This window comes from Malaya genurostris, chromosome 3 (genome assembly GCF_030247185.1).
Source record: "Malaya genurostris strain Urasoe2022 chromosome 3, Malgen_1.1, whole genome shotgun sequence".
NCBI lineage: Eukaryota > Metazoa > Arthropoda > Insecta > Diptera > Culicidae > Malaya > Malaya genurostris.
In genome coordinates, this window is record NC_080572.1 from 14589733 (window position 1) to 14603483 (window position 13751).

General features: G+C 35.6%; 1 protein-coding gene across 2 annotated transcripts; it reads left to right on the forward strand.

The window, feature by feature from the left end:
• Positions 1-2019: 2019 nt before the first annotated feature.
• LOC131436795 (translocating chain-associated membrane protein 1) lies at positions 2020-5622 on the forward strand. Of its 2 annotated transcripts, none has more exons than XM_058605712.1 (6): positions 2020-2122; positions 2385-2534; positions 3029-3217; positions 3463-3794; positions 3856-3965; positions 4032-5622. In XM_058605712.1, exons 2-6 carry the CDS (start codon positions 2397-2399, stop codon positions 4394-4396), a joined length of 1134 nt encoding a protein of 377 aa, XP_058461695.1. In that variant the 5' UTR covers positions 2020-2122; positions 2385-2396; the 3' UTR covers positions 4397-5622. The 2 variants fall into 2 exon arrangements, with proteins under 2 accessions (XP_058461695.1, XP_058461694.1); XM_058605711.1 differs by having other exon boundaries at positions 2021-2281.
• The last annotated feature ends 8129 nt before the right edge of the window (positions 5623-13751 follow it).

Consider the following 13751-nt stretch of genomic DNA (forward strand, 5'->3'; position numbering starts at 1 on the left):
ATATCATTTACATTTGTGGTTTTAAGTGAGATCACAGACTAACAGACATGACAGTATGAGTAAATTCTTATAAAAATAATTTTTCGTGATGCACTAGTTCCACCTATATTGTACTGCGCGAACTATTTACTATCGGTACACCCCTTGTGTGACGTAAAAGTTTTTCTACTAGTTGGTTTCCCCTCGTTTGTCAACACCGATCAGCTGCTTGCAGGGATGCTTGATTTCATCAAAATTTTTGAAAATGAATCGTCACAATAAATTTTTGGATTACGTTGATAATATATTTAACTTTTTCGCGATGTTGGAAGGTAACCATTTATTTGACTCAACGTAGTTCATCTAGACAGGATTTTTTATTGTGTTGGTAGTTTTCACCCAAAATTAAGTGGCGGCAGACCAGAAGCAAGTAAATATTGTAACAAAACGGGTTCGATTTTGTATTGCGTTGGAGGATGAGAAGTAGGCATAATTCTGTATATAGTTTTGGCAATATGTATTAAATTTGTATCCTGCATGAAATTCGCATGGACGTATACAAATCAATACATTACAGGTAATTCTGCATGAATGGCAACTCTGTTGGTAAATGAAAAAAATAAACACAGTCTAGATGACAGACAGGATGTTTTCGGAAGGGTAACGTGGCGCCATCATGACACATGTGAGTACTGTCCCAAATAAAGGAATATTCGAAATGACCGTTAAAATGATTGAAGAATCTAATTTGAGTGTCCTGTCTGTTAGTCTGTGGTGAGATGTCAGAAAGCCTAATACACAGTACAGATTTCTTCAATTTAATACAGTTTATTACAGATCCCACGAAAAATAAGAAAGAAATAATAAACTTTTCCGTCTGAGCTTTCCTTTAGTATTCCACACCGCACTTTGTCGGTTGTGTAACATATATCATCATATCTTCGGAACATGACTTACGAAGATATGAAAAATGAATGCTGATTGGATCTACCATTCTATTAGAGTGCCTATAATCAGAGTGACGACATCTCATCCGTAATTTTGGCAACAATTCAAAACATTCCATTAGCTTTACACTCAAGCAAATTGAGTAGTAAAAATCATACACTCAGGCAAATTGAGTAGTGAAAATCATAAGGCAAATCTTATGATGCATCAAAAATCACTAAAATCACCGTTTCAGAAGATTAATATGAAAAATATACCTCTGCAGTATACATCTCATCTATCACTGTTATAGTTTTCATACGAACAACTTATGAATTCCACAGTATATGAGAGAAGTTATGTTTGTCATTGAAATTTCGCACAATGATCCTAAAAATTTCGTATGAATTTCATAAGGCGTTTTATTGGAATTCCAATTTTCGTGACTTCATAAGGCAATCTTATGATTCGCATACAATATTCTTGTGGCTAAAAACCATACGACATCATTATGAAATTCCATATATTTTTTGCCTGAGTGTAAGGCAAATCTTATGATGCATCAAAAATCACCAAAATCATAATTTCATAAGATTAATATGAACAATATACCTCTGCAACATACATCTCATCTATCACTATAATAGTTTTCATACGAACAACTTATGAACTCCACAATATATGAGAGAAGTTATGTTTGTTATAGAAATTTCGCACAATATTCCTAAAAAGTTCGTATGAATTTCATAAGGCGTTTTATTGGAATTCCAATTTTCGTGATTTCATAAGGCGGTCTTATGATTCGCTTACGATATTCTTGTGGCTAAAAACCATACGAAATCATTATGAAATTCCATATATTTTTTGCCTGAGTGTACATTGAATTGACAGGTCGTTTGCTCGTTTGGAACTGGGAGCTGTCATTGCAAACGAACAGCTGTCGCCACTCTGATTATAGTCACTCTACATTCTATATCCACAATCCATTTTAAAAAAAATGTTCACATTATTTTATTGTATAAATTTCATTTTATTAGTGATTACAAATAAATACAGATTTTTGATACTAAGCAATTCTGATTGTCTATGAAAATATTTGGCATCTCTGCATAAAACTGTAAATGACAGTTCGCTATCCACGTAGCTGTTCTTGTGGAACTGATAGTGGTCCTCTGGTTTCTTTCCTAAATATTTGCTGTGCCGCATAGCAGTACAGGTAAAACTCGCGAGTGGTAAATGGGTTTTACTCGTGTCTTGTAAACACAATTTATAATTCCGCACGGCACGGCGGATAATCGACTAGTTTCAAATCGAACATCGTTTCCTGTACAATTGAAGATTCTTTTGAACGCTGTTCTGTTTTCAATAAGCCTAGGTAAAACAACAGGGCTACTGTGTTTTAGTGTTTCTTGTTTATAGATTTCTACGGATATTTCCATGTTAACGGTGAATATATTTGTTTCGATATATTTTTATAGCACCTGGCGAAAATGGCAATTAAACCAGGAATGGGACGAAAGTCGTCCAATAAAAACCCACCATTTCTAAGCCACGAATTCGTGATCCAGAACCATGCCGACATCGTTTCGTGTTTTGCAATGATTTTTGTCGTCGGTTTGATGCTGCAGGTAAGTATTTCGGTTTAACGAAACCACAATATCGAAAGAAATACTGACCAATTTTTGTCGTCTCCCTTTCTCCTTGTTTTGAGTTTGCCACGTAGCGCCTAGCATTGCAAAAAATACTTTCGGATGCTTAATTCATGGTCGCTAACCTAACCTCACAATAGGCTTAATACGTAAACAATCGTCAAGTTTTGCATTATTCACTGTGGGCAACATTCAATCCTGAAGACGGTCAAATTTGAACGGCACCAATAAGTTGATATTTGATTGCTTAATGTTGGTTAAATAGTTTAAATATAACATTCACTCAAAGAGTGAATTAATGGAACTCAATGCAAAAAAGCTAAATTGAAAAAATTAGAAAAATTTTTGTAATTTCATAAATTCTTTACTTGACAGAGGCTCGCTCCTCTAATATGCTTTAAACTGCCAGCGAAATCGCCAAGCCCAAGCTTAATTTGCTTTCAAATACTAATCATTTTCGTAATAAATTTTAGGCAACCAATTCTGTGGCAAGTATCTTCATTGCATTACATCACAATGTAACCGGAGCTGATCCGAGTCATGAGAATCCTCAGGGAGAACCGTATTTCTACACGACAGGATGGAAAGATGGTTGTGCGGTATTTTTCTACATGCTGATTTGCATCATCATGCATGCAATCCTGCAGGAGTACGCATTGGATGTAAGCTATCACTTTGCAATTGCTATTTATATATATATATATATATATATATATATATATATATATATATATATATATATATATATATATATATATATATATATATATATATATATATATATATATATATATATATATATATATATATATATATATATATATATATATATATATATATATATTTATACATATATGTGCGTGTGTGTGTGAGACTAAACATTTTAATCTGCTGCTTTTTCACACAGAAAATTTCTAAAAAGCTCCATCTGTCAAAGTTCAAGTTGTCGCGTTTCAATGAATCCGGACAACTGGTTGTCTTCTACGCCATGTCATTTCTATGGGGGTTCGACGTGATCGTTCGAGAGCAGTACCTCGGAAATGTAGCCAAACTGTGGGAAGGTTTCCCGGATCACCCAATGGTGTTTCTACACAAGCTGTTCTTCATTATCCAGATGGCGTATTACTGGCACATCCTTCCAGAGTTGTACTTCCAGAAGGTAAAAAAGGATGAACAGAAAGCGAAGGTGCAGCATGCGGTGGTGGGATTCTTCCTCATTGCCACCGCCTATTTCCTAGGGTGAGTATTGCAAGATCCTCTGATAAATCATAATCATGATTTATATCATCATATTTTTTAGATTTCACCGAATCGCGTTGGTTCTACTAATGCTGCATTATTTCTGTGAGTTCATCGCACATTCATTCCAGCTTGTTAATATCTTCGACAAGGACGAGAAATTCGTGAAATGTAAGAAATGATATTTTTACTGTTCATTCTTCCATTCTGCATAAAAACTTTTAACCTCCATTTCAGTGCGTATCATTCACAACGTGGTCTTTATTCTGACCCGCTTTGCCACAATGGTTCTTACCTTCTTGACACTGTTCTACGGTATCAACGATGTTTCGCAAACCAAGCGCAGCTTCATGTTGGCCACGATTTTCGGATTGCAGGGTTATCTAATTTTTGATTTCATCTCAAACGTGTTAAGATCGAAGCGGGAACGATCTGTCGAACATTCAGAACGTCAAGCGAAAGCAGCGGCCACCAAGATCGAAAAGACAAAAAAGGAACGCAAAAAGGAAAGTGATCTTCCCGAGGCCGATCAGAATGCTGTTCAATCGACTCCATCGTCGACGGTTAGTGGAAGGGGTGCCAAGAAAACCAAGGTTAAATAGGATCAACGTTGTTAGTTTTGTTTGCGAACACGCGAATTTACTCTCCGGGGAAAATAGAAGAGTTACGCAAAGCTAAAAGTGTTTGCTTCCATTTTATTGAAACAGCTATAGTTAAAGAAGCTGTGTGATTTGATCATGTTTACTTCATTCATACGCTTCGATTTCTCTATTTCATTTGGTTAATCAGACAAAATACAAAATGCTAATTTCATGAAATGAACAATTGAACTTATGCTCAAGAATATAAAATTTTAGATAGTAATCACCACCAGTTCTTTAATACCTCAGTCAAATTACCAACTTGCTTTCTTCACATGAGAAGCATGAAAATCAAAATCAGCAAAGTAAAGTAGTGATGATAGAGCAAGAGCAATACGTGAGGTTTTATATGCATTTATAATAATTTGGACTGGAAAATGTAAGTTTTTGGTTTGTCGCATCTAGAAAACATTGAAGATTACATCGATAGTAATCCTCCCATTAGGATCTATAACAAATTGAGTTTGAGTATACAGTATAGAAACCTTTTGTATGTTCTAATGCAATAATGAAATAAAATTGACCCATCTATCCAGCTACACTTATTTTTTTCTGTTTCTAAGTATTTCTTATCTAATTTGATCACTTAATCTTCTTTCAATCTTTCTCTTAATGAACGTAAAAAAACAGCTGTTGTTTCAAAGAAGGGCGAATCTTACATAAGTAATCAAATTGAGTTTCTCCTAGGAATAAATGCTTCAAAATCTTAATAAATGCTGCAAAAGTAATACAAAGAACTATAAGGGGCGAAACTGACATTCCTTTTGTGTGCGTAAGTTTCGCCTTCCGTGTTCCATGCCAGCCAACAGGACGATACTTCAATTGCTAGAAGAGAAAGGCGAAACTATTTATTTTCGTTATTTTAGATGTTTTCCGCAATTTTAACTACAAGAAATGTTAAATGAGCCGATGAAATTACCCGCAGATTTTTGTCTTAGGCGCGGAAGCCAGCCAATTTCACGAAAAATGCGCGTAACTTCATAATTCACAGGGAGCATAAAAGTCAAAAAATCGAAAAAGGGTGAAACTCTTTTTATGTTGATTTAGTGGATATAGAGGAAAAGTGGATAAAATTGCATATCTTCTGATGATAAATCAACAGTTCATTGATTTGTCAAAAATTGATCTTAGTAGGGATGTCGTAATATCGATCGAGTAATCGATTAATAAACCAGTAAATCGAGTAATATTTAATCGATTAGATTAAAATTAATATTCGATTATTGAGCTAATCGAATATATAAAAAAAATCTAGTAGTAATAATCGAATAATTAATCGAGTGATCGATTAATAACCCAGTTAATCGATAAAATTTCAATCGATTAGATTCAAAATTATACTCGATTATTGAATATTTGAGTAATTCGAATAATCCGAAATTCCTATATCCGAGGATTATTGAATATTTGAGTAATTCGAATAATCCGAAATTCCTATATCCGAGGATATACGATAATTTCTTTGGAAAAAAACAGTATGTAATATAAATCTGGAATATTAACAACTCTGTATGCCAGATTATGTACGATTCAGACGGTCCGCCTTCTTCCGTTACCGTCACCGAAACGACAGCTTCCGTCAAAATTAGTTTAATACTTTCTTTGCCGGAACGTTCACACGCTCCGTACGTCAATACGTTCCGTGGCGGTGACGTTACGTGTGAATGGCTTCATAAGAATACATGCAATTGATGTTGTCGGTGACGGCGACAGAGGTTGACTGTGACGTAAGGAGACGGATTGTCTGAATCGTACATCAATCTGTAACATTCACTGATAAAAATCGACACGTTGGACCGAAGTCTTTTACAGTTAATTTCGCTGTATTTGTCTCGACACTTAAATTGCAAGTGCAAGTCTCTTCAAATCTTATTGAATTGAAATCATGTTGAATTCTATTGGTAATACACTCAAATTCCACCCACCAAACAGCAGATAAATTCCAAATGTATGACTTTTAGTATTCAATTCGCTTGATACTTACAGCTGAATTGTCATACAAGAGAGTTGGCATCACTGGGAGTACGATGCGGTTTTTAAGTGCTGCTCTCAAAAAAGTCAAATTTCAATGAGTTGTTTGATACGTATAGTTGAAAATTTGATCGAAACACTTATTTTAGGTGATAGTGCAGATGTGGCAAGTGTTTAGTAAAGAGAGTGCTATTTATTGAAGAATGTTGATTCGCAAAACTAAAAATATTCCAGCGGCGAAAAACGGAGAATTTACCGCTCCAAAATTCAACGATATTAAACGATCGAAGCGCTGTCTGCATATCATTGTCGGTGTTATCAGATTTCTGTGGAATGTGTAAAAATCTACAAGTCAGTTGTGTTATTCAAGCTGAAAATCTAAAATTGGTCTGCAGTAAATCCATTCGCGAGTGTCGTGTTTCATCTCGCGTTGTTAACAGCAACGACCTGCCACTCGACTATCAAAACTGTATCGCAAATTTAATAACCCCTCAGTAACTGATAATGTAAAAACGAAATAGCTTGAAAAAATGTTGGAACTGTCAACACAAGTTGGAAAATATTGATTTTGAAAAACTTTTTTTAAAGAACTGAAACAATTATAATATATATATATATATATATATATATATATATATATATATATATATATATATATATATATATATATATATATATATATATATATATATATATATATATATATATATATATATATATATATATATATATATATATATATATATATATATATATATATATATATATATGAGAAAAAGCGTATACCTTACACACTAAGATTCCATTCCGTTGTTCGGTAATTTTTTTGACGAAAACTTTCGGTAATCAATAGAAATTACCGTTATTTTGGCACATGAGCGTCATTTTACAAAAATTATGCAAATTTTTACCGGACGATCAGTGTTACGCAAGTTTTCATTACCGTATTCTGTAAATAGATATACAATTCCTACGGTAAATCTGAATAGTCGCCGAGTACGGTAAAACGCTACCGTCCGTATAGTAAAATAATCTTCCTATAACCGAACTTCTGTAAATACTGATTGTCGTGAAAACTAACTGTCAAACAATTGATAAAATGTTCAGTAAGAGTCTTTTTATAAACGAAACGAAAAAAAACTTGAAGAGTTCATCGAATGGATTGAGGTACAGATGCTAAAATTTTTGAAACATTAGAATCACTAAAAGCTTTCTACAGGGTGATTTTTTAAGAGCTTGAGAACTTTTTTAAACAATAAAACGCATAAAATTTGCAAAATCTCATCGGTTCTTTATTTTAAACGTTAGATTGGTACATGACATTTACTTTTTGAAGATAATTTCATTTAAATGTTGACCGCGGCTGCGTCTTAGGTGGTCCATTCGGAAAGTCCAATTTTGGGCAACTTTTTCGAGCATTTCGGCCGGAATAGCCCGAATTTCTTCGGAAATGTTGTCTTCCAAAGCTGGAATAGTTACTGGCTTATTTCTGTAGACTTTAGACTTGACGTAGCCCCACAAAAAATAGTCTAAAGGCGTCAAATCGCATGATCTTGGTGGCCAACTTACCGGTCCATTTCTTGAGATGAATTGTTCTCCGAAGTTTTCCCTCAAAATGGCCATAGAATCGCGAGCTGTGTGGCATGTAGCGCCATCTTGTTGAAACCACATGTCAACCAAGTTCAGTTCTTCCATTTTTGGCAACAAAAAGTTTGTTAGCATCGAACGATAGCGATCGCCATTCACTGTAACGTTGCGTCCAACAGCATCTTTGAAAAAATACGGTCCAATGATTCCACCAGCGTACAAACCACACCAAACAGTGCATTTTTCGGGATGCATGGGCAGTTCTTGAACGGCTTCTGGTTGCTCTTCACTCCAAATGCGGCAATTTTGCTTATTTACGTAGCCATTCAACCAGAAATGAGCCTCATCGCTGAACAAAATTTGTCGATAAAAAAGCGGATTTTCTGCCAACTTTTCTAGGGCCCATTCACTGATTTGCAAGCGTTGCTCGTTAGTAAGTTTATTCATAATGAAATGTCAGAGCATACTGAGCAAATAATAATGCATGAAAATCATAACCTCAAAAAATCTGAGCAAATACTAATGCATGAAAATCCTAACCTCAAAAAAATCACCTTTTATTTACTTATAAGCAGAAAATAATTTTGTATCACTTGTCCACTTGCTGCCTACACAAATCGTTCGAGGGTAATTTCTGGTGGACTCGACGGATTGTGCAGTGTTTTGGAAGGTGGAATAAAACCACAGCCACAACAGGTTGGAATTAAATTAAAAATTCATTCATTTTGTGAACATGTGTTGTTTTTTGAAATCCGAAAATAAAAGAATTTTAACCAAAGGAAAACAAACAAACAACAAATTACCGAACAATCAGTTAGATCCATTTTGTTTACAGTTTACGGTAGTTGTTTGACAGTTCAGCAATTACCGAACGATCGGTAATCGATTGTATTACCGAACTGATTACCGAACGTTCAGCTGTTGAAAATTCGGTAAAAAATTACCAAATTCTGCGAAATTTTCTAAGTGTGTACGAGTTAATTTCTCCGTTTTCGATCGCCTCTCGTTCTCCTTAAGATTTAAACCATAATTTCTCATAAAAATTCGGATGGCCCATTCCCATATCAGAACTATATCAATAAATTCCGTAAACTACAAAAAGATATGAAAAATATACAATATTACTTTTTTATGCTCTTATTACCTTCCCTTTTTGTTGTACTGGAACAATTTTATCTTTCAGGAATAATGCCATGTATACTGCCTGTTCGTCTTTTATTATTGTGGACACTTGTTCCCAGGTCGCGAATTTTCCTATTACTCGAATACGATATTCGCTTAGGTACTTTTATTTTTCGAATATTTTAATGAGTTCCTTTTCATAGATTAAAAATGTTTTTCCCATTCATCATTGGAAAAATTGTATAAATTCCTAGACACATAATCTATATATTATCACTATTTCAGTTTATGATATACCTTATCATCCTACTCCGTTGAGTCAAAGCAATAACATCGTTTACGTTTTTTTTTTTGGTTCTTAAGCTTCAGGCTTTTTTGTAGTTAAGTCGACTGGTTGCCACCGCGGGTTCGTTAAGCAATCCTTTTCGTTTTGCTTTACGATGACTGGCACGTCCAGCGGCTGCATTATGGCGCTTGAAAAGGTTTATGATTTTTCTTGTTTGATATGATAACAAAGTGTTTAAAATACAGACTTTCAAAACAAAAGTTACAAACAATTTTATTGAATGGATCATACGCAACGTATTCCTTCAATTTTCGTTTGATTCTAGACTTGCATTTGGTCACGAAATCAACGAATTTTTGCTGAAATGCGAAGAGAAGTTTCATGCCGATTTTTGCTGCACATTTGCTCGAAAATGTGATCCCCACCTTTCCGGAGAGCATTTTCATTCTACTAAATAAAACCTCTTTTGAAACAGCTTCCGTGTGTTCGCTCAAACTTAGCTTCCTCTTGCATCTGGTATGCTTCAGTTTCGATACATACATGAGCGCGTTGATTTCTGGCAATGCCGGCAGCTCAGCACTTTCATCTATATGTTCTAATGGAATATATTGAACGGCTAGAGGATCGACATTAGAAACCTCTGATTCACACTCTGTAGTTTGTTGAGCATCTTGAGATTCCGAGCAAGTGTCATCGCTTAAACAATCTTAAACTGTTCTTCGTGTATTGAAATTTCGTACAGCAATTCCGAAATGAAAGGCGTTCGGGCAATCATTCGAACCACACGCTCTTCGAATAGCTGCAAAAGCAAAAGCATCTTGCGTTATTTTGTTCGTGCAAAGATATCAGAACCCAATATCTTTGACGATAGACCACAAGAGAGGCAAGGCATTGATATTGTTAATTATGCTTTTCAAGCAAGGTGGTCTACGTTGCACGGTTGACAGTAAACTGGCTTTTTCTCTTGCCTAACAACGTATGAACCAAAATAATATCTATCTTAATTATGTGTTAAAAGTTTTATACCTGCCGAGGATGCCCTTGGGAAGGAAAAAAGCATCTTCTAACAAAGATTTAAATTTTTTCAAGAAATTCCAATGAATAGAGTATGTTTTGATTGCTTCATGCATGCTTTTTTGTCGACGATTTATTGCCCTCAAGTTTTGTATTTTGTCTCTCGATTTCTACAGAAGTGGGACGTTTTCGTCATTTCTAGTTTTTGTCGTGAATACGACTTACTTTACTATGGGGTGCCTTTTCAAAATTAGCCATATGGAAGAATAGGCAGAACTTAATCGTGAATATCTCGACTTGTATTAATGGCAGCAACATGATTCTTTCACTATTTCATCAAAAATATGATCAGGAGTTCAGGATAATATTTTGAACAGTGTGAGATAACCATAAACAACTCAAAAATTAAGTTTTCTCAAAATTTGACAACAACGCGGAAAACGCGGGTTTTTCGCGCAAGGACGACGATTTTGAGGTTGTCAGGCACATATTTTCAACTGACTGCGTATAAAAGGGTCGTTGTCGAAAATCGATCACAGCATTCGTCATCTAAAACTCGATGTGGATAGACCAATAACCTACTACGATTAATTTCGATTTTGTTTTATCTTTTATTCGCAGTTGTCTACCTGCCCAAGCTATGGGTAAAAGGTGCCATAGATCCGAGAAGCGTCTAAACCAAGTGATGTACAGGTAAACGACCGTTTGCTGAGTAACAACCAATACGCTGAACTGCCAGTTGATGTCGAAGAGGAAACTGCAGAAGAAGGAAAAAATGCCGCCTTTCTACCTGAAGGGCTTCCCACCGACTCTACACTCGGATTTCAATACGCTGATCAGCAAAGGACTACAGGCAACAATCCGTTTATGTACTGAAGGCTACAAAATAACTGTTCCGGCTTTTGAACCACTACAAAGCAGTGGAATTGTACCTGAAGCAGACAAAAGCGGAATACTTCACACACGATATTGCCGCCAACAAACCTATGAAGGTTGTACTTCGAGGACTCCCCGGCATGATGGAAGCCGAACTAAACCAGGCACTTTCGGAGGCTGGACTAAAGCCTGTGATGGTGTTTAAAATGAAACGACACAACACGGACAAAAAGTATCGAGATCAACTGTATCTGATTCACGGTAAAATCGTTATTCCATACAATCATCGAATGGCAAAAGTATAAACTGGTACATCGGGACACAGTGCACGAACTGCTTAAACTACGGCCATGGAGCGAGGAATTGCCACATGAAAAGTCTGTGCGGGAAATGTGCCGAATCACACAATACCAACGATTGTCTACTAGATGAGATCGCTGTAAAATGTGTGAACTGTGATGGCGACCATCCATCTACTAGCAAATCGTGTCCCAAACGTGCTGAGTTCACAAAAATTCGACAACAGGCGTCCCGTAAACAATCAACGCGCAAGAATGTTCCACAGAAGAATGAAATTAATTTCTCACGGCTCCCACCGAAGAGGGATATTCCGAATTTGCCGCCACTTCCTCACAGCAATCCAAAAGATTCAGCCGCTGGATCACAAAAAGATTCTTCCTCCAAAATCCCTCATGGATGGGGCAATAATCAACCACAAGCAAAGAATGACTCTGGTGACTTATTCTCTGCTGAACAACTGATCGTCATTTTTGAAACAATGACAACAAAACTACGAAACTGCAGAACGCGGTTAGACCAAATCAACGCCTTAGGCATCATCGAATATACAATATAATGAGTTGGTTGTAGTAAATTGGAATGCTTGCTCACCCAGGAGCAAAACTGCTGAATTGTTCGACTTTCTTCAAGAGAAGAATGCCGATATTGCGATTTTTTACTGAAACTCATCTTTAACCTGAAATTTCTATTTTTATTTCCAATTACGGAATTCACAGACTCGACTGGACAACTACCAGAGGAGGAAGAGTTGCCATTGCCTTTAAACGATCCATTCAGCACAGGCTTCTGCCTGCCTTTAAATTGCAACTTATAGAAGCCATTGGAATTGAGATTACAACGACGATGGGACCCATAATCATCATTGCAGCGTACTGCCCCAAACAAACAAATCTTCGAGATGGTACGTGTGCATCATTGAAGTGAGATCTGGCTATGCTCACTCGACGACACCTAGAAATAAATATTAATGTGGTGTTGCGAAAGTTAATACAAAAATAATCTACAATTTTATTAAATTTACTGGAAAATACGAGCAAATCACCATCTTGTTATTTTTTTCTTCCAATATCTGGCTAAAAAGTATATCAATATCTTTTCTAGATTTTGAGTTACTTTATACCGATTTTTGACCTCTATACCGCAAGGATGCCAGGTCATTTTTTCAAAAATCTGTGATCAAGCCAAAAAACTGTCTGTGCACGTTTTCCGTAACATAATAACTGATCGGAATCATTTTGGTGAGCAAAAAAATAGGTCTCGCTAATTCAAACCGCATTATCGGATTTTTATTCTCTCTCTGCTTTACCTAGTAAATTAATAACTTTTTGGTGCTCATCTGTGATCGATTTCAGAAATCTGTGACGACATTGATATTGTGACACGTAACCATGAGAAGATGATGGAAACATACATCGGACTAAAAGCTGAAGCTGGGCGTATCGAATTGGTAATAAATGTTTCGAAAACAAAATGCATGAGAAGAAAACGCTCTAAATAAAAAACACTACACCCCCCATCACAAATATTGATAGACGATAGGTAAGGTAAGTAAGTTATAGTCCAGTTTGCTCCATAACGAGTCCGGTTCCAGGAATATTGGATTATGGGTTGGTCACTTCTGCGCGACTTGGTACGAAAACTAATGCATATTACTCCAAATCACAAATTGGGAATTGTGGCTGAAGTTTGAATCCACACAACGGTTGACTTGTCAATTAGAAAATGGATAATTTCCAACAAACGCCTTTATAACCAAATAATCCAATAAGGTGCATATACAGGGGGTGTTTTAGGGGTTCAAACCTCCTCCGAAACTCGAAAAAATATTATATTATAAAAAGTCTTCTGTTTAAATATTTATGTCAATTATAAAATGAATAGTTTTCACCAAACGAATATTTTCATTCGTATGGAAATTGATCAACATATTCTGAAACACCTCCTGAAAAAGTTTTCTGGATACGCGCCTAATTTCAAGTAATTATATACATATTTACATATGCATAAAAATTATTAAACATGTTCTGAATACCCGGAAGTTCAATTCCGGAAGCACCGAAAAAAACGATCGAAAACTCTAAAATAATGAACTAAAATAATAAATAAATACGAATTAATATTGATGTTAAGCAGTTATTATGAAATTCTTAATTCCTTAAT